This window comes from Pelophylax lessonae, assembly GCF_965119305.1.
Source record: "Pelophylax lessonae genome assembly, chromosome: 1".
NCBI classification, from domain to species: domain Eukaryota; kingdom Metazoa; phylum Chordata; class Amphibia; order Anura; family Ranidae; genus Pelophylax; species Pelophylax lessonae.
In genome coordinates, this window is record NC_138768.1 from 148,555,209 (window position 1) to 148,577,134 (window position 21,926).

The 21,926-nt window shown below is 39.7% G+C and overlaps 1 protein-coding gene across 2 annotated transcripts in view; it reads right to left on the reverse strand.

Moving 5' to 3' along the window:
- Nucleotides 1-21,926, reverse strand: part of EDIL3 (EGF like repeats and discoidin domains 3) — a 960,591-nt gene that overhangs the window by 527,886 nt on the left and 410,779 nt on the right. For both annotated transcript variants that reach the window (XM_082243154.1, XM_082243153.1), the window contains exon 4: nt 9,518-9,646. In XM_082243154.1, coding sequence (XP_082099280.1) covers nt 9,518-9,646 — 129 coding nt within the window. The remainder of the gene's footprint in view (nt 1-9,517; nt 9,647-21,926) is intronic.

The following is a 21,926-nucleotide window of genomic DNA, read 5'->3' on the forward strand; positions in this document are numbered from 1 at the left end:
AGCAGCCATGGCACCAGCCTAAACTGGAACATAGGCAAGGAGTAAGAAATAAAGAAGTTGCATGCCCAGTAAGTGAATGAATCAGCTCCTGAAAGTGCTGAAAAAAAACAAGGGTTTAATATCACTTTAGGTTTGCAGAATTGGGATCCGCGGTCACACACCCCCCCGCGCGGTCACGCACCCCCCCGGCGTGAGACGGGCGGACCCGATGTCCGCCGGTCACTCTGCGATCGTCGGGGGAGAGGGAGAAAGGCAGGCAGCTTGTGTAAACAAGCTGCCTGTCAGTTCTCCCTGTGTAGAGACACTGATCATACGGTTCTACTATGTAGAACCGTTGATCAGTGTAACTACACCTCAAGCCACAGCCAATCACAGTTAGAATCACGCCCCTAGGGACACACACAGCTCCTCCCTCTCAAATAAAGTTAACCCCTTCACTGCCAGTGTATTTTTACAGTAACAGTGCATATATATAGCACTGATTACTGTAGAAATGTCACTGGTAACCCCAAAAGTGTCAAAAATGTCAGTCAAGGGTCCGATCTGTCTGCCGCAATGTCGCAGTACCACAAAAAAATCGCAGATCGCCGCCATTACGCTTTAAAAAAAAAAACAACAAAAATGACAAAAATCTTTCCCTTTGTTGTAAACGCGATAACTCTTGCGCAAACCAATCAAAATACGCTTTTTGCAATTTTTTTTACCAAACATATGTAGCATAAAACAAATTGGCCGAAAATGTTAAAAAATTTTGATTTTTACTTTTTTTTTTTGGGAATTTCATATAAAAAATTTTGAAAAATATTGTTATTTTTGCAAAATTTACGCTCTTTTTTTGTTTATAGCGCATGATCAAAAAATCGCACAGGTGATCAAATACCACCAAAAGAAAGCTCTGTTTGTGGGAAAAAAAGGACGTCAAATTCGTTTAGGTACAGTGTCGCACGACCGCGCAATTGTCTGTTAAAGTCACGCAGTGCCGAATCGCAAAATACCCCCTGGTCTTTTAGCAGCCAAATCCTCCGGGGCTTAAGTGGTTAAGTAATTAATAATTCATTCAAACATGCTGTTCACTGGGTGATAACCAATCGTCACTAGTTTCTATGCACGTGTTTGGATTTATTTTAGTCGCTTCATATCGCCATTATTTACCATATAATTATTATTTTCAGTGGTAGATCTGTTATTATTAACAACCTAAAAGTACCTGCAGGCATTAGAGGTCATAAGCCACATACTGTAAATAAAGTTTCATTTGTACCATTTGTTGGTAGGAACACCATTTTCTACACATGCCTTCCATATATGTTATCGCTGTACGATCTTCTATATCTCACTTGATGGGGTTGATCTACTAAAAGCAAGTAGACCATTCACTTTGCTAATGAAGTTTAACTTTGCAAGGGAACATGCCCCAGAGCTTAGTAAATGAGGTGAAGCTCTGCATAGTTTCTGATATATAACATAAGTTGAGAGCCATATGCCATTAAGGAAGTCCCTGATTGACATGCAGAACTTCAAATATGCATGAACCGTCATACTACAAGTGTCCATTGTGGTGACATGGGGGGGATTGAAGATTTACAAAGATTAGTGCTCACAGAATGTGGTGCAGCTGTGCATAGTAACCAATCAGCTTCTAACTTCAGCTTGTTCAATTAAGCTTTGTTATAAAACCTAGAAGCTGATTGGTGGCTATGCACAGTTGCACCAGATTAAGTGCTCACCAGTTTTAGGTAATTTTCCCCAATATGTTTATAATTTGAGAAGGCTAGGCTGATTGCTATGTCTGGGAAGCTGGAATTTGCATGGTCTGCAACTGTCCCTCTATTGAAGGGACTGTTCTTCATTTGGAACAGATTTCCTCTGCCCTTCTTTCCATCCCAATTGTCCCTCTTTTTTAGTCTGATGCATAAACATATCTAAAAAATGCCTAATTAAACAAAACACGTTTTAGTGCACTATTCCTTTTACATAATCCCTAAACTGTTGCATTTGTTATTTTGAAAATTCAGTATAAAAGAAAAAGTACTGGTGGAAAACAAATTACTTGTGGGTTCACCAAATAACGTTTTGCTTATTAATACTTTATGGTCCATGAAACTTGGGTTTTTTCATTTGCATACATACTATGAAGTTGTACCCGGGCTCTATTTAGCACTGTGCAGGATTAAAACACTGACCTTGTAGAATGTATAGCCATTCTTTCCTCATTTATGGTTTATTGTTGCAACATTAATGGCAATTTTATTCTGTCGGCAATTAACATCAGATTTTTGGAGTGATCTAATGACTGTCAAGCACTCATGGTGTGGTTCCTGGCTATGTTCATATTTAGGTGTGATCATAGTATACCTATGACTGAAATAGGTCTATTTTTACTTTTTTATGCTGGGGATTTAACTTACATTATTTCAGTAAAGCTGGGGCTTGTGTTTTTCACTTTAAAGCATAACTAACCTTCCAATCCTTTACAGCCAAAAAATCTGTCATCTTAGTCTCTGTTTGATCTACACATATGATCAGCTATGACACCAGCCATTGGATAGCTTTACAGTTCAGGTCAGGAGCTAACATGCAAACATATTCAGGCAAAGCAAAGCATGCCTTGAAAAATAATTGTTACTGGTAACTGTAACAATTATTTTTCAAGGCATGCTTTGCTTTGGGAAACAGTTAAGCTGAAGCTAAATGTAGGCACATTTAGTTCTGTTGCTCTCCTGGGCTCTGCAGGCTACAAGTTTGATTGCTTCCTCTTGTCTGTAGACTTCCAGAATGTAGTAGATGGGGAGATCAAATAAGCAGCCTGAATATTTATGCAGTGCCAGCCAATCTCCGAGGGAAGATCCCCAGACGTTGGCTGGGAAGGTGCATAAATAGCATGAAGCCTGGGAGAGCAGTGTCCTTTCCCAGAAGGAAAGGTTCCCAGGCAAAAGGGCTTCTGCCCTTTCTGGCAGTCCAGATGAACATTATGCTCTTCTTATAAAGGTCCAAGATATGCAAAGAAGAAGGGCTTATTCTGCTGCAAATTATTTGGGAGCTAAAAGAGGGGTTCCACTGAGGATCTGGTCTGAAGGTTTACTAAGGAGATTGTCTGCCCGAGGCTGGAGAGAGACATCCAAGTCCCAGGGACACTGTAAGTACAGACATGAGAGAGAGGGATCTCAGTGACTATGGCTGCTGTTAAACCTTGGTGTGCTAGCATTGAGGCTTGCCTGGCCTGAAACATTGCTAATGGTCTCAGTGCTGTCCACTTAATTTCCTTTTGTGAGTATCCCATGGCTTCCCTAAGCACCATCCAAGTTCATCTGCAAAAAACATTAAAAAGGCAATCCCTAGACAGTATTCTGAGCCAAAGGAGTAAATGCTGCTGTTCGGCTGCCTGGGTGCCACTGCACTAGTGGGAGAAGAACCCAGGACACAACTCAGCGGAACTTCTGGGGGTTAGTGATTCACGTGTCTGTCTAAGAGTCTGATGTCCTTCACTGGCGTCGGCGTCTTCTACCTGGCTTTTTTTGGGTGCTTGCCTGCTGCCGTCTTTAAAAAAGAGCCTGCCTGCTTAAAGTTTTTGGAAGCGTGACTTTAGTTACCCTTTTAAATAGGTGGGTTTAGTTCTGCTTTAACTTCTTCCATAGTAATGTTTGGGAAATACTATATTTTATTTTGTTGATTGTTTACTTGCCTATGCTTAGACAAAATGTAAAAAGTCTGATTCATAATATTCAGTATATCATCTGCGGTTCTCTGCAGTTTAGCAAGCGTGTATGTGTCAGTGAGATTTTTGGGGATTTTAGATGGTTCCCTGATAGCCAAGTGCCAATGAGCAATCTATTAGACTTCTACTGTTTAAAAAAAGATAACCATATTTTATCCAAGAATTTTTTCTATGTGGCTCATAATCCTCTGGATCAACTGAGTTTTGGCTATAGTATCTTGCAGCTGCATGTGCATGTGGGCAGTAATGCTATATGCCAAGAATATATAATCATAATACAGAAGCTCGAGGGTAGGAACTGGAAAGTGCTTCTCAAACATTAAAATTACAAGGGGAATTACTGCAAAAGCTTTCTTTCTCAGATGTGTATGAACAGTGACTTCAAAGCAAAGTGCAGGGGGGATCTGCCCTATTGTGCACTGGGAAAGGATTACTGACACTATGAGAAACTAGTGACAAGATACAGAAATAATGTTACTATAATAAATACATTACCAAAAATACAGAGGTAACATATTTCTATAAAAATTGTAGACAAAATTTCAAAACATGTTTAGCATTGGTGCAAGTTGTATAGAAATCAAATCACTGCACTATTTTTTAAGGACAATAGCCAAAGACACAATTGTTGTGATAGGTAATAGCATGACAATTGCCACCCAGCAGAATTAGCAGTTCCCCCTTGGCTCATCCATTAAAAATCAGAATCAAGAGTCAAGAACTGTACTTGTCGTCCTACAATAACAAATATACATTTAAATAAAGTTGTAGCCCCCTTTAAATGCTACACATAACAAAAATGTGTAAAAAACATAATACATAGAAGCACACTACAGCATAAATAAAACAACTAAAAAAAAAAATAAAAAAAACACACAGCACTGCTATCCACCCCCTTTATTCTTAATAAATATTTAACAAAAATATGTATAAACCATAAGACATACAAGCACACTACAACATAAATAAAACAACCCATATAAAAACACCACACCCACTGCTATCCATCCCCTTCATTCATAATAAATACTTACAGAAATAAAGGATAAAACCTTCCTAAGGCCCGTTTCACAAAGGCGGACCGTTCAGATCCGCCTGTCAGTTTTTTTGGCGGATCTGAACGGTCCCCCCCATGCATCTCTATGGGGCATCGGATGTCAGCGGAGACACCCGATCCGATCCGATCCATCAAATCTGGACGGATGGAAACCCTATTTTTCATCCGTCCAGCGGATTGGATCGGATGAGGACCGGTCCGTTCCCATCCAATTTCGCCCATAGAGATGCATGGGGAACTGACAGCTGTGTCTCCGCACACAGCGCGGAGACACAGCTGTCATCCTCCTGCTCAGCGGGGGATCGGCGGATCGATCCCCCGCTAAGAAAAACGGACTCCGTTCGACGGACAGAGTGTGTGAAAGGGGCCTTAAGCATACCGTGCCCTGTGGCATTTCTAGCTGCCTACATCATGTGTAGCACCACCCCACAGGGTGGAGTGGAGTTCCTAATGAAAGCAATTCCTCCTGGGTGCCTCACTATATTTATTCTGGCAACACTCTTGCTGCACATAAGAAAAATGTGTACAAAACATAAGACATATATGCACACTACAACAGAGATAAAACAACTAAAAAAAATCCATCCCTTTCATTCTTAACAAAAACTTACTTAACAAAAATATGTATAAAACATAAGACATAGAAACACACTACAACATGAATAAAACAACCCATAAAAAAACACCACACCCACTGCTATCCATCCCCTTCATTCCTAATAAATACTTACATAACAAAAATGTGTATAAAACACAAGGCATAGAAGCACACTGCAACATAAATAAAACAACCCATAAAAACACTGCACCTAGTGCTATGCATCCCCTTCATTCTTAATAAATACTTGCAGAAAAAAAAGATTAAAACCTTCCTATTCTTAAGCATACCGTGCCTTGTGACATTTCTATTTGCCTACATCACATGTAGCACCACCCCACAAGGCGAAGCAGAGTTCCTAATAAAAACAAGTCCTTCTGGGTGCCTCACTTTTATTTATTCTGTCAACATTCTTGCAAAGATACTAGATACCACCCAATGCTCTTGGTGCCCAAAGAAATAGAGAAGAGATAGTAATAACCCTAATAAATCTTTGGAAATAATTTATGTTCAGCCATTTTTAGATACATTTTCTAATACAATGGTTAAAAGGAGGTGTATAAAGGGTGGTTATTAATTGATAGGCTCTGGGTTTACATATAGTGTATCTTTTAGGGGGGAAATACCAAAGGGAAATACATCAGCTTTGTGAAGTAAATATTGGCACATTTGCCCTGTGCCAAATGAACAATGTTATGTGGTTTTGCACAACCCACCCCAAATTGTGTAGAAAGTGCCATGCGACTGTTTCTAATAATGTACCAGATTAATTGAGCTCTTGTGCCACAGTTATAAATAAAATATGGTTTAAAAATCTATGTCATTACTACAGTGGCATAGATATTCTTTGAAGATGCTAGTTGTAAGGTGGCATATGTGAGAATAGTTCAAATAGTAGCAACTTTTATAATTTTCGGCCAGGAATTGCAAAAGCATATAGACCTTGTTTCTCTAAGGGCATGGACAATGAGGAGTAGCACTGCAGGAGGGAGAGGAGAGCATATTTCTATTTCATGTGACACATTATTGAAATGTTAAGCTCTTCTTTTATTAATTTGGTTCCAAGCATGTCACTTCTGTCGTATTGTAGAACTTGGCGCATATCTCTTCATAGTCCAAGCTTTTTTAAATCCCCCTTAAGTAAATATAATAGTGTGGGGAAAAGTAGGAATGACTTATTTCCTGGGAGGACAGTCATGGGCAAGGTCTGGAGCACTCTAGACATGATACTTATGATGATTAAACAAATTCATAATTCTTATGTAAAAAATGTAAAAAAAATTGTACTGCCAATTGAGGCTGTCCTCCAGGACACAGTTCCTAAATTTGAAAAATGATGGACTCCTTGGATTACCCCCTTCTCCCCCCTGGCCTTGACATTACTTTGATATGCCCATGACAATGTTCTAGATTATGTTTATTAGCTAATTCGGCCTTCAGTCTTCAGGTAGGCCCCTCCCCTGGGGGGGACACGAACCCCATTTTTTCCCCCTTCTACTCGACTCCTCTTCGGACCCGGCTTTCCCTCCTCTTCCTTTACATTCTCCTACCCCCTCTCCCCTTTTTTTTTCTCTCTCCTTTCCCCACTCTTCCTTCCGCTTCTCTTTTCTCGCCCTCCAGGCTGCCCTCGATTATTTCCACCCCTCCCATGTACCACGGTCTCCCAGACTTCTCTTGCTCTTTGGCATTGTCCCCCATTGGGGTGCCAAATTCTACAACTCTTATACTTCACATTATTCGTGGGAGACGACAGCAACAAATTCATCTCCCCTATGAATTGCATCCTGCTTCCTGTTTGTTACTCTACCCCCCTGTTGTACATTGTTACTGTTTGTAATTTTGCAACACTCCTTGTTTCCATACCATAGTTGAGAAATTAATTTTTGTTAACTACATGTCAATGGTACCTACTGCCTTACACTGTGCTATGTGCCATACTCTGTACCACTGTTTCATCTCGTTTGTTCCTTCTTTAATAACATTTTTGAACCAAAAAAAAATTGTACTGCCATACTCCTCACCAGTTTGCAGGTTCTATTGTTTTTGCACCAAGTACAATTTATTCTGAGCAGTGGAATCTCTGTCTCTTTACAGATATTTAGCCAGTCACACTGCTCAATTTTAGGTGGCTGTACACAAAGTTTGGGCCACCCAGACAAACTCATTTATAACAAGGCAATCATGCTTGATTTGGTCATACACAGGTATCTTTATTGTCTAGGCACCCGTGAACTTCCAAACATGTATAAAATGTGTCATATATGTACAGTATAATATGTATAATAACTGATTTTGCTGATGTGGTTATTGTGCAAACAGACTTTCAATCATGTCTGGGAGGACAGTTATGGGCGAGGTCTGGAGCACTCTAGACATTACACTTGTGATGATTAAACAAATTCATAATTCTTCTTGATTATTAGTGTGTGTATGGCCACTTTCTCCTGCACTGTTATAATGTTATGCATATTTCTTAAAACACCTTGCTATAGTGCCCTTACAAATGCAGTAAAAGTCCTATAAAACACCCAGTCAGATTAGTCCATTCTACAGTGAGCTTTTTAGAATATTGGCATTTTCTTGGGTCTTAGTAAATATTTCAACCAACAACTTGTACAGCACAGTAATTAAAACTAACCAATTAAAAATGTTTTTTTTTTACTCTGACTCCACTACAAAAGACAAAGGATAAAGGAATGGTCCTAGATATAGTTAATTACTGCTCTTTATAATATTTTATTTAAGAGCTGCAGCATATTCACACACCTATTGCCAAAGACTTCTTTTGAGATTGTGTCTATCAGCATGTTTTGACCAATAGACCAGGAAATCTACATTAAACAGCATGGCTTTCAAGTTGGGCATATTTAAAGTGGTATTCAACCCAACTGCAAACATTTATTATTGCAGCTTACCAATTTGTAGATGTGATGGCTTTTAGGCTTTCTTTATTATATTTCTTGAGGTGATTGTAGCCATATTAGTGCACATTCGACAGAGACAATTGAGTACTGTCCGTGATACTTTTTTTATGTGCACTAACTTTTTGTATTGTATGTTTGTGCAAAAAAAGAAAAAAAAAAAGTATCACGGACAGTACTCAATTGTCTCTTTATTATATTTCCATATGGTAATCCAGCCAGTAAGTAATTTTTTTTTTTTTTTTTCAAAAGAACAAGCTGTTTAGCAGAATCTATCAGTTACACAGATAAGGTAAACCATTTACCACTGATAGGGATTCTTGCAATGATCAGCTTTTATTTAAATGTAAAGGTTTTATGTAAAACCTTTATCGAAAAAGGAAAAAAAAACTGCTGTAAGTGATTATATATTATTAGCTGGAGTTTGGCTTCAGTTTTGTAATGAATTTAAATCTACTAGGGCTTGGGCACTCTAATATAGGAGGTGTTTTATTATAGATCACCAGATGAAAAAAACCTAATAAAAAAAAAAAAATGATGCAGCCACGACATCTAATGATTGGTAAGTTTCTATATAGTACATTTTTTTGATTTTGGGTTTAATACTATGTGAAGTGCACGCCCATGCGAGGGCTGAGTTTGTTCACACGGGGATGCACAGAACACCATGCAGGAAGTCCAAGTTATATCAATTAGGAACTGTTTACTGCAACTGCTTATAAAATATTATTTGGAGTTTAGCTTCAATTTGTTAGGGTGTTTAAATCCACAAGTACTTCTAAACCCCTGGACTGGACTGAAAATGCTGCTGTCCAAAGGTGCCCCTGTGCTCCTTCATCCAGATTGAGGCACTCTAATGCAGGAGGTGTGTTAATGGCTAGATCACCAAGTTGAAACAAAGGGAAAAAAAGCCTAAAAACAGAAAACTAACACAGCCACCACATCTAAGGATTGGTAAGCTGCAATATAGCACATGTTTTGGTTTAATGCCACTTTAAACTTATATATAGAATTTTAAAAATACCAGAATTACAAAATGTTCAATTATCTTACATTTTGCAGAAGCTTTCTTGCAGCTATCAAAAATCTTTGCAGTCGAAACCTCTTGGGCCCACTTATTTTATGGCTCATCATTATAAGTCATACCACAATTTAATAAGGTTTTTGGTTAATTGTGAGCAGTTTTAATTCCAGAAATAACACAGAATCACAATAAAATGACTTACTATGCTGGCAGTGGATTCCATTAAACCCACGGGGACATTTGCAGACATATCCAATAAACGTATCACCGCGAAATGCTTCGCTGATTTCACATATTCCACCATTATGACAGGGGTTTGGATTGCATAGATCTGAAATGCAAAACAAACAGATGGCAACACATATCAATAAACATAAGTGAATAATTATACAAAAAATAAAAATCTATGAGATGCAAGTTTGGTTAGTACTATAAGTCACTAAGAAATGTGTTACATATTAGGCCTCATTTACCAAGGTGATTGCAATAACAACTGTCTTTGTTGCCCATGGCAATCTGATTTTTGACATTTGAACGTTTTTATTTCAGAAATGAGTTAAACTCAGCTAGATGAGTTGAAACCCAACCCAACCCCAGACTAAACGTTATTCTTTCTTTGGATAGAATATAGGAAGGCTGTAAACTCCGTCAACTTTTAGGCATGGCATGTGACCTCATTTTGGTGACTCACCCATCCTGAAGACCAGTAGGGGACTGGCAAAATTTGTCAAATTGAACTCAATTTCATACAAAGGAAACAGAACAAAAGGGCACAGAGACCTAGTTCAATGCCAACAACTTTTTATTAAAGTTAAAACCAAACAAATGCATATTCACAAAAACCATAGACTAACCAGTGGTGTACATCCAAGTGGAAAGATGGTCCTTATTTAGAAATAAAACTCATAAGACCCTGACATCCATCAGACCTGCAGGTTTAACCACTTCTGGACCGGAAGATTTGCCCCCTTAATGACCAGGCCATATTTTGCGATTCGGCACTGCGTTATTTTAACGGACTATTGCACAGTCGTGCTACGCTGTACTTAAAATAAAATGGATGTCCTTTTTTTCCCACATATAGAGCTTTCTTTTGGTGGTATTTGATCACCTGTGCAATTTTTATTTTTTGCTCTATAAACAAAAAAAGAGCAACAATTCTGAAAAAAAACAATATTTTTCACATTCTGCTATATGATATTCTCATATTCTCGAAAAAAAAAATTAAAAATCAAAATTTTTTAACATTTTAGGCCAATTTGTTTTCTGCTACATATTTTAGTTAAAAAAATGCAATAAGTGTATTTTGATTGGTTTGCAGAACAGTTATCGCGTCTGCTAACTATTGGAAAGATTTATGTCATTTTTATTGTTGTTTTTTTTTTAATTTTTATTAGTAATGGCGATGATCGGCGATTTTTAGCGGGACTGCGACATTGCGGCGGACAGATCGGACCCCTAACTGACATTTTTGACACTTTTGGGGGGACCACTGACATTACTACAGTAATCAGTGCTAAAAATATGCACTGTTACTGTAATAATGACACTGGCAGGGAAGGGGTTACCATTGTGGGTGATCAGGGGGTTAAATGTGAGCCTAGGGGAGTGATTCTAACTGTGGGGGGCTTGTGAAATGATCATAGAGACCTGTGATCTTATATAGAAGGTTTACAGGGGCTCTGTGATCATTCCAGGGAGAAGAGCGGTCAGCTGTGTTTACCCGTTCTTCTCTCTCAGCGGGGGAATGATCGTGGATGTCAGGTGGCAACCAGAGCCGCCTGCCCGCTGCATCGCCTTCCTCGCTGCTGAGTGGGGGCGGGAGCACGCCGGGGACGGCACATGCTCGCCCCCTAGCTGCCTTCTTGTGACCAACCTAGATTTATGTTGATTTGCGCAGCAGAGCCACATTGCCGCAATAAATAGGCAGCGGCCGGTCGGGAACCGTTAAGGAACAAGCCCTCTTCTTGAGAGCAAAGCTAGTCTGTGTAAATACAAAAGAAGTTGTTTCTGTTTTGGTCTAAGAAAGAAAATTTTATGCAAAGGCTAGTTTTTTTTTTTTTTTTGTAAATAATTTTTATTAGATTTTCAACAATACAAACAAACAAATTTGCATTGGCAAACGAACAATTTGCATTGGCAAACATCAACAACAAGCAACAGTGATGTTGTAGAATACATTAACAAGTATGGGATTGGGTAACAATAAACAAAATTATATCAGCAGTAAAGATAATGGCTTTCAAAAAGTGGACCAAAAGTCCCAGTATTTTCTAAATTTCGACAGTGTCATAGAGTTGACCGCCAGTGCTTTCTCGTACTGATAGTTAAGCCTAAGTAGGGAAATTACCTCCGACAGATTGGGGGAGACTACCGTCTTCTATTTACGCAGGATGATTGTCCTAGCGGCTAACAACACATGTGACACCCACGGTCTATATCAAAGGCTAGTTTTTGATCCACCACATACAGAAACTAGGCATGGTCGGAGACAGAATGATTTTCCTGCCACAGGTCCAGATCTTTGTAGAGCTCCTCTTGTATTGCCAAAGACGGCATCCCAAACAAAAAGCACAAGCAGGTGAAAACACTTTTCATCTCGCAGACATTATGACTAAACTTTGTTCTGACAAGCATTCTCTTTAACTATCTTCGGGCTTCCGGTGCAAATATTTAATTTTTTCATGATCACAAACTTTATACAAGCTTAAAGTGAATTATGGTAGCAAAATCTAAATGTACATATATTCAGATATTATGGAAAATTGAATGGACTACAAGATAATATGTGTTATAATCTAGCTATAGTACAGGACCTCAATGTAGAATGTATTATCATCACGAGGTGAGCTAATTACTGCTTTATGGAGCTTCAGCAGCATTGTGCTATAATCAGCGCTGTTCTTGCAATCACCCATAATGTACTGTCTTCTCACAGAGCTGCTGTATTTAGCACAGCATAAATACTGTAGTTCAGCCAAAGGGAAATGGCATCTAATCCAGTTCATAACTAACATTCAACATCTTTTCTTCTTTGAGAAAAGTTTTCACCCCAGCTAAATCACAGTAGGATAAAACATTCCTATAATACCAGAAAAAAATAATTCTAGATTACAATTATGTCTTTCTGGATGAGTGGATTAAAGATTAAAGTGATCATAAAGTTGTATTTATTTATTTTTTTTGTTATATAACATGTTATATTTACCTACTCTGTGCAATAGAAGTGCACAGAGCAGCCCCAAACCTTCCTTTCTAGGGTCCCCCACTGGCGTTCTTGGCTCCTCATCTTCTCCATGTACCCCCATAGAAAGCCACTTTCATGCAGGCTCAATCCTGAGCTGTGCTGCCTGCATCCATAGACACACACAGTGTAGCTCAGCCCCGCCTCCCATTCCCTTGTTAGGGGAGAGAAGAGAGACACTACGGACAGGCAAAGCACTGGATTGAGTGGGATAAGTATAGGAGGGGGAATTTCTGCTACTGGAAATGTTTTTACCTTAATGCACAGAATGTTTAGACCTTAGAACCGCTTTAAATAAACTATTGTAATGGCAATAAACAAGTTAAGATGGTGCTTAGCCATTCTAAAGCCTGGTACACACTATCAGTTTTTCTTCATTCAACACAGCGGGCTGAATTAAAAAAGCTGAGGAGTTTGGGATGAACTTGATGTACTAACTATCCGATGTTAGTACAGTGATCTACCGGTTGAACTATTGTGTTCTGAGAAGCGGACTGCACCCCCCCCCCCCCCCCCGCCAGAACACATAAGTCAGGGCTCACAGCCATTGGCTACAAGCGATGATCAGATGCCAATCGGCAGATGTTTTTCTGCCATGCCCCTTCTACAGAAAGCTGAAACCACATCTGAGCACTAGTAAGAGTCAATATTTTATAGCTTAAAAACAAAAAAAAACCTTGCTCAACCATCTGCTTTTACTGTCCGCCAACTATAAGTGTAAACTATAGCTAAGAGCTCAGCAAAGCATTCTATAGTTACTACAATGTATTAAAGCTGCAGCTCCAGTACGTATAGACACTGTCTTTTTTTTATTAGCACTTCCTCGGTGATCTTATTTTTTAAAGATTCTGTAACTGCGCATTCTAGAACCTTGTTTCATTCTGTCTGTGTATGCGAGATTTCCTCCTACTGTTCCACTGACCTTATACATAGGCGTGCGCACAGGGTGTGCCGGATGTGCCTGGGCACACCCAAACCACCTAGTGCAAATTTGCATTATCGTCCTGTGTACCGATGGGGAGATGGGAAAGATCTCACTCTTACTGGCTATACCATAGGAGAAGTGCTTATGCACTTCTTTTACTGTGACAGCAGGGAGATTAATGTACCGAGCCATATACATGTAGACACACACATATGTGTTTGAGTTTTGGGGTGCACACCCTAATGCTATAAACTGCGCACACATATGGCCTTTAAGGGAGCAATTGGAATCCCCCACTGGGGAAATAGGCTACAGTAAAAAATGACAGAGGGTCCATCTTTTCTTTCACTCTAAAAAAAATTTTTTTTTGCTTGCAGTTGGATGTTTTCTCCATACATGGGATTTGTAGGTCGTATCCATCACACAAAATGTTATCCTAAAACATTATATATAAAAATAACCACACATACAGCAAGAATGGAATTCAAATGGACGCGGCACCTTTATTGGTATTAAAATCAATTCATTAAACTTTATTAAAAGCATAAATAAATGAATAAATATATCTATTAATACTTAAAATATTAAAACCTTTAAATATCACCCAGTAATAGAACTCGAGCGATAAAACATGAATAATTTATTTAAGCAAAGTCCCCCCTTGATCCAAGGGTGACAAAACCACATAAGAGGTGCCATGACGGGTGGGAGGGAGGGGAGCTTGCCAAGATGACAACTGTGAAGGGGTCAGTCATGAGGGGGTTTATATAGCCCCCCCGAAAAAGTGCCGAACATTCCTGAAGTGCACATGTTTCCCACTACAGCTACCCGTGACCCGTGTCCTTAGGATTTTAAGCTATACATAACCTGATTTTTTTTTTTTTTTCATTATTAAAATAAATTGAAACTTGTTGCGACCACAATCCCATACCATGGGCCCTTGAGCTGTGCCCACTTAACATGGGATTGTAGGTCGCGCCATCACACAAAATATTATCCTAAAATATTATATATAAAAATAACCACAAATACAGCAAGAATGGAATTCAAATGGCTGCAGCACCTTTATTGGTATTAAAATCAATTCATGAAACATTATTAAAAGCATAAATAAATGAATAAATATATCTATTAAAATTCCAGGACCCCTAATGAGCATTGCAAAAACTGACTGCTATCTTATCATGGTTCACTTGTCTTAAAGAGACCCTGTTAGCAACAGATATAGTTAAACATCCATTCATCTGAAGCTGCAATCCAAAGGAAATAAGCAGCATTTTCTAAAATAGTATTTTCCATTGTCATCATTTCAAACATCCATATCATACAAAACAAGCCTTCGTCTCAGCAGGCAAACTTTTTCATCCCATTGTGAACATTCTACAAGCACAGCAGCAGCATTGGGTATTTGTCTTAAATGCAGATAATGATGTGCAGATCAGGGTGTACCAGAAGCATTAATCGTCAGCTAATTCCATGTGTACAGTATCTCACTAAACACTAACTGACTCTTCAAGAATGGAATGCAAAAGAGCAATAAGGTAGTGGAAAGTACAGTCTTCAATAAAATCAGAAATATTCACCTAATTATTCTTACTACAGTGAACTGAAATTGTGTTGGTTGCTCAGTTACTTAAGGCTCTAGTTTTGATTAACTAAAAGCCAATAGGCTGTTAACTTTGCAAGGATAATTTTAACTTAGTGAATGTGCTAAAAATATATTTTGACTACCCAATCAAGTGCAAGGAAAGTTTAGAAAAAAAAAAAAATTTCTGCACATAATTGGATGATGGAAGTCAGCAAAGTGACCTCATTCACTAAACTTTGGGAAAAATTCACTTGCAAAGTGAACAGTCTATTTGACTTTAGTAAATCAACCCCAAATACTAAATAACATGCACTTACTTAAACACTGAAGCCCCGGAAGATTTTACCCCCTTCCTGACCAGGGCCTATTTTGCGATTCGGCACTGCGTGACTTTAACGGACAATTGCGCAGTCGTGCGACGCTGTACCCAAATGAAATTTACGTCCTTTTTTTCCCACAAACAGAGCTTTCTTTTGGTGGTATTTGATCACCTGTGCGATCACCTGTGCAATTTTTTGATCATACGCTATAAACAAAAAAAGAGCGACAATTTTGCAAAAATAACAATATTTTTCACATTTTTTTATATCAAATTCCCCCCAAATAAATTGTAAAAATCAAAATTTTTTAACATTTTAGGCCAATTTGTTTTCTGCTACATATGTTTGGTAAAAAAAATTGCAAAAAGCGTATTTTGATTGGTTTGTGCAAAAGTTATTGCGTTTACTAACTAATGCCTCGTACACACGCACCGATTGTCGGCCGTCTTTTGTCCAGTGTTGTTGTGTTGGTTGAAATGTGCTCTAGACTGCACACGAATTTTGTCGGCCAACAACAACCAACTGCAGAAGTGATGTCATGTTCTGGTCTACTTTCCGTGTGTTTTTTCTTCTCTGAGCATGCCCAGTCTTGCTCATCTGACTTTTGTCGGCCGAAATCTGTACTGACTGACGAACAATCGGCCATTCTGGTGACGGCCAACAAAAATTTTATAGCATGCACACCAGATTTTGTTCGGCCGAAAAGTCGCAGTCGGTTGTCGGAAGCATCATACTAACAAGCCGACAATCGGCCGATCGGACGTTGGCCGAAAATTTACGGCCAACAATCGGTGCGTGTGTACGGGGCTTTAGGGAAAGATTTTTGTCATTTTTATTGTTTTTTTTTTTTAACGAGTAATGGCGGCAATCTGCGATTTGCGGTACTGCGACATTGCGGCGGACAGATTGGACCCTTGACTGACATTTTTGACACTTTTGGGGGTACCAGTGACATTACTACATTAATCAGTGCTATACATATGCACTGTTACTGTAAAAATGACACTGGGATGGAAGGGGTTAACTTTATTGGAGAGGGAGGGGTTAAGGGGGCGTTTTTCTTACTGTGATTGGATGTGGCTTTGTGTGTAACAGCACAGATCAACGGTCCTACATAGCAGGACAGAGTGATCAGTGCTTTTACACAGAGGAGAGTGACAGGCGGCTTTGTTTACATCAGCCGCCTGCCTTTCTCCCTCTCCACCCGACGATCGCGAGTGACCGGCGGCGCGCGCTCACCCCCTATTCGCTCCAAGGCTAGTGACGTACCGGTACGTCACTTTGCCTGGGAGGGGCTGACCGCCGACGTATATAGTCGGGCGGCAGTCGGCAAGTGGTTAATGAAAATCATCTGTTCACTTTGATTTACATTATTCAAACAATGACTGTGCTTGATTGCTCTGTCTCACAATGCAGGACTGTGGGCATGATTTACTAAGAAGTATACGTGTACACCATTACAAAATAATACATGGACAGCCACATCAAAATCGTCATGGTATTTAGCATACACGCACGTACAGGCTATAGCTTACAGTAAATTCACTTACAATTGTGCTTCTCTACACTGGTTGTACAGTGACTAAGCTCTATTAGTGATCTCTGTACATTCCAAGGATTATAACAACCTTTGTTGCAGATTCCTACCTTTTATTTTTTTGAGTAAATCACTTTTTGGTTCTCTGTGCCCATGTGCTCAGTGAGTCTAATGGGATGGGTTTCATAATTATCAATCAGCTGCTGCACCTGCAGAGCTCTTATTAGGAAAATTGCAATGTCTGCATCCCTTTAGACATGATTTCTTATTGGGAATATCTGACTAAAAATGATATTTTTGTTGCGGGGGTCGCCAAAAATATGATTTGTAGCTAAGTGCAGACTTCTGGGAAAATCAGTGAGCCAATTACACAAGCAGGAAATTATGTTTCTGGGGGGCATTCTGTGTACAGAATACCTCCAGGTAGCCATATTGCATTGCATTTTCCAGTATGTTTCAGAGCTGCAGATTGTAAAGGAAAGGTAATTTTAATAACATTCAATTACAATATGACTTGTTTCGCAATTGTATACGCTAAATTATCATATTTTTTTTGCTATTTTTTCCCATGAAAATTGAGTTACCCTTTAAAGAACTGTATCCATGGGTATGGTTATTAAAGTGGTTGTAAACTCCCCTCTAATGTTTGTACCTATAGATAAGCCTATAATAAGGCTTACCTTACCTTTAGCAGCACGTTGCATGTTATACCCATAGGATGTAATATGAAACATGCTCCTATCAACTCGCTTACTGCTGCCAGAGCTCCTCTCTCAGTGACAGTGGCTGGGAAAGTGCCGCGTTTACATTTTGAAAACAGCACAGGTGTACTGGGCTCCACCCGTACAACCCCATCATTTACTCACAGAGGAATGGGCAGAGAGCTCTAGGCAGTGTGTGCAGGAGCCTGACATTGTACCCACTATCCATTGATCATGGGTGCAATGCTCTGCAGACTCCAAATGCACATTTGGAACTTAGGGAGGCATATAGGTGGGAGGAGCCGAGCCCTAGACATCATTCTCCAGGAACAAGTGTACTTTTGCATGCATTTTTCAAGAAATTTGTAAGTTTTATACCCACTTTTTTGATAATAAAGTTAGAGACAGAAAGCACTATAGGTCTTGTTCTTGTGTTTTATAATATATGGGTGGGCTGACTGCTTAGTGTCTATCGTGAGAGGATATAGAAGAGAAGCTTTTCTGTCCAAGACACACGAAGGAGGATTGGTGTTGGTGCTTGTTGGGCTCTGTTGTGGGGTCAAAAGTGGAGGGGAGCAGGTTTTTCACCCATTGGTGGTGGACGGTCACCATATGTGTCATTCTAATATTTATTATATTGGATTAGAACACCTGTCAGTTTTTATTGCTGTCTGTGTCCCCGTTAAGGAGATTCACCCTCTCTATTTGTCCTATTTACTGTTATCATTGAAAGTGAAAGTAAAAGAAAATCACTAATTTTGGGTTGTCCCCAGAAAAGTATTAGAAGGGAAATCTTCCAATGGGGACTCTAGCCCTGATGACCTTGGGGTCCCCAAAATATTCCCTCAATTTTCGGGGATTTCTTGTCACTTCCTGTTTGGCTAACACTCCCTTACTCAAAAATGAACAAAAAACAAGTCTATAGTTCTACTTTAAGAACAGCTTTTTCTCACCTTGCACACAACTTCCTGTTGTGGCTATTCGAACAGGAAGTGAAGGGAAATCAGATGGCAAATAAAATAGCCTTTCCATATTCTATCCAAAATTTAAAAAATGGCTTTGTTTCTATTTTGATTCATTTATTTTAGAATCTCAGTCTCTCTGAGTCTGTTTCCTTTGTAAATATCCAGGCTGCCATTGCTTACCTCCTTCAAAAAATGGTTGTTGCCCAACTGTGTAAGTATTTTTTGAGTCACTGTCCTGCTGCCTTGGAACAAACATGCAGCCAGTGAAGTCATAACAAAGTAAGAACTCCGGATCTGCATAGTGGTCCAAGTCCAGTAATTTATAAAATATTAAAGCCACTGGCTAAGCATGGAAGCCAAGCAACTTGCACTTTTGGAAGGTAAGGTCTGCAATGGACCTCCCATGTTACCTCAGTGGAAGTTCCTTTTAACTGATGTTTGGAGTTTTTTGGATAGTCGTGGATTTTAAGTTAGTTTAATTTGCAATGAGAGAAAACATAGCAAGCTGACAAAGAATATTAACAAACAAAGTGGCAGCAGAAATCCCTTAAGCGCTACAGCTGGCGCTCCCATTGTTTCCATCTGGAAGCAGACCACGCAGACGTGTAAATGAGATACACAGCACAGGTTAAATATAGGTCACAACTAAAACTTTTCTATTGATGCTATGCAAGGTCCTCCAGGTGTTGTTGCTGAATGAGAGTTATGTTATGCAAATAAATGAGTAATTGTATATTCTACATTCTACTACTAAGAGCACAAGGGGCCCTGATTATGGGGCCCCTAGTCCTGATATGGGCTAACCTCCATAATACTGCTATAAAAAAATTCTGGCAGATTTATAAAGCACAGTGTTGTACTACATAAATGTGTATGAGAGGAGGAGAGCTTGCTCAAGTGACCAGTTACAGTCATGTGACTGTCCAATCTGCCACGGACTGCTCTCTACAGCCTATTGAAAATAACACTCAGGGGACACCACAGGTCTACCACCAAAACATAAATTTTATAACTAAGTTGTAATATGGAGGAGCAAAGAGAAGTAAACATCATAGAGAAAGGATATTGATATTGACTCCCTGCTATAAGCAGTCCTCAAGGTTACACAACCACTTTTAGTTTTTTTTTTGCTGTCTGTGTTTCCACTAGGGAGGTTCCCCTCACATACCATCCTATTAACTTGCCGGGAGTACGTATATGTGCGGCCTCTCGGCGGATGGGCCTTAAAGCCTAGCGGCCGTATATATGTGTATCAAAATGTAAACAAAGCTGTGCCGGCCAGCACAGTTACCAGTGGCTAATGGAAAGATAATGGAAAGCCCCTGATCTCTACTTGCGATCGGGAGCTTTCCGTTCATGTGAGTGCTGTGACAGTCAATCACGGTGCTCAAATGATCAGAAACCCCGTCACATTTTAAAGGGCCGGGAGGTACAGTCGTTAAGGGGTTAATAGTAAACAGGAAGCAAGGGAAGTTTACCCGATGGGAAGACAGAGTATGGTAGCAGGTTGGAATCCTATCAGGTTTTTACCTGATAGGATTCTCAACCTTCTACCTTTCTCTGTGTTCCCATGGGTTAGACTTCTCTTGCTTCCTGTTTACTCCATAAGCCTGGGTTCCAGTTGGGAAGATTTTCCTTACCTTCTGTCCCCAGTGACACCTACCAACCTGAAGTGAAAGTGAGGATGGATATCCAAAATGGGGACATAGAAACCCCATAAACTTGGCTACCTATGCCCTCAATGTGGATATCCACCCTTACTTTCATTTTAGGTTGCCAGGTGTCACTGGGGACCAGGGGTAAGCAAATCTTCCCAACTGGAACTTAAGCTTATGGAGGTCAAAGCAATAGGTTCAATTCACAGTGGACCTTTTACCCAAATCTGATATGAAACTCTGACAAATCTAAAATCTTGTCTTCCCTCTTACTTTTTGTCTCAGTGACAATGATCATCAGGACAAATCGAGGGTTGAATATTCCCAGTAGGGATACAGACCACAATATAAACTTGACATCGGGTCTAACCAACTCCCACCCAATCTTAACCACTTTACGACCGCCCAAATTGACACTACTGCGGCAATGTGGCACGATCCCGTCCAGCGACGTAGACCTACGTCGCTGGACTCCTCCCCCTGTAGGCGGCGCGCTCCCGCTGTTTTCAGTCACAGTGGGAGTCGGGCCAGGGGAGGAGCGGCGGCGGTCGCCGCTGCTCTTCCCCGATCGTCTGGGAATCTAGTTTGGAGATCTGCCCGCTTGTGTAAACAGAGCGGGCGGATCTCCTAAGTGACAGGCAGGGTCAGATAGCATGGTTCAGCATAGCTGAACATGCGATCTGTCCTTGTGTCACTCAGTCACCTCCCCCCACACACGTCAGTAAGCACCTGGCATACATTAACCCCTCCCTCTCCAATAAAATTAACCCCTTCCCTGCCAGTGTCATTTTTACAGTAACAGTGCATATTTACTGTAGTAATGCACTGATTACTGTAGTAATGTCACTGGTACCCCCAAAAGTGTCAAAAATGTCAGTCAAGGGTCCGATCTGTCCGCCGCAATGTCGCAGTCCCGCAAAAAAAATCGCAGATCGCCGCCATTACTCGTTAAAAAAAAAAACACCAAAAATGACAGAAATCTTTCCCTTAGTTAGTAAACGCAATAACTTGTGCGCAAACCAATCAAAATACGCTTATTGTGGATTTTTTTCACCAAACATAGGTAGCAGAAAACAAATTGGCCAAAAATGTAAAAAAAAATTTGATTTTTACATTTTTTTGGGGGGGGATTTCATATAAAAAAAGTTAAAAATATTGTTATTTTTTCAAAATAAACGCTCTTTTTTTGTTTATAGCGCAAAAAGTAAAAATCGCACAGGTGATCAAATACCACCAAAAGAAAGCTCTGTTTGTGGGAAAAAAAGGACGTAAATTTCGTTTGGCTACGGTGTCGTACGACCGCGCAATTGTCAGTTAAATTCGCACAGTGCCGAATCGCAAAAAGTGGCCTGGACGTAAGACAGCAAAATCCTCCGGTGGTAAAGTGGTTAAACTAAACAAAAAAAAGTGTCACATACTTAGGTTATGTCACACAGTTTAGTGACAGGTTTACTTTAAAGGTGGATTGAAAATAACTTCCTATGCCTCTATCAGACAAAATGCTGTATAAAAGTATTTCCTTTTACGTGTAAAGATGAAATAATGTTTTAGATCTTCAGTCTTATGATCAATAATATAGTAATCTTTAAATAACTCCCAACACAATGAAAACAGCGATGCCCAATCAATAATAATGAGTGAATGAATTAAATACTGTGCTTTGAACGCATATTCGT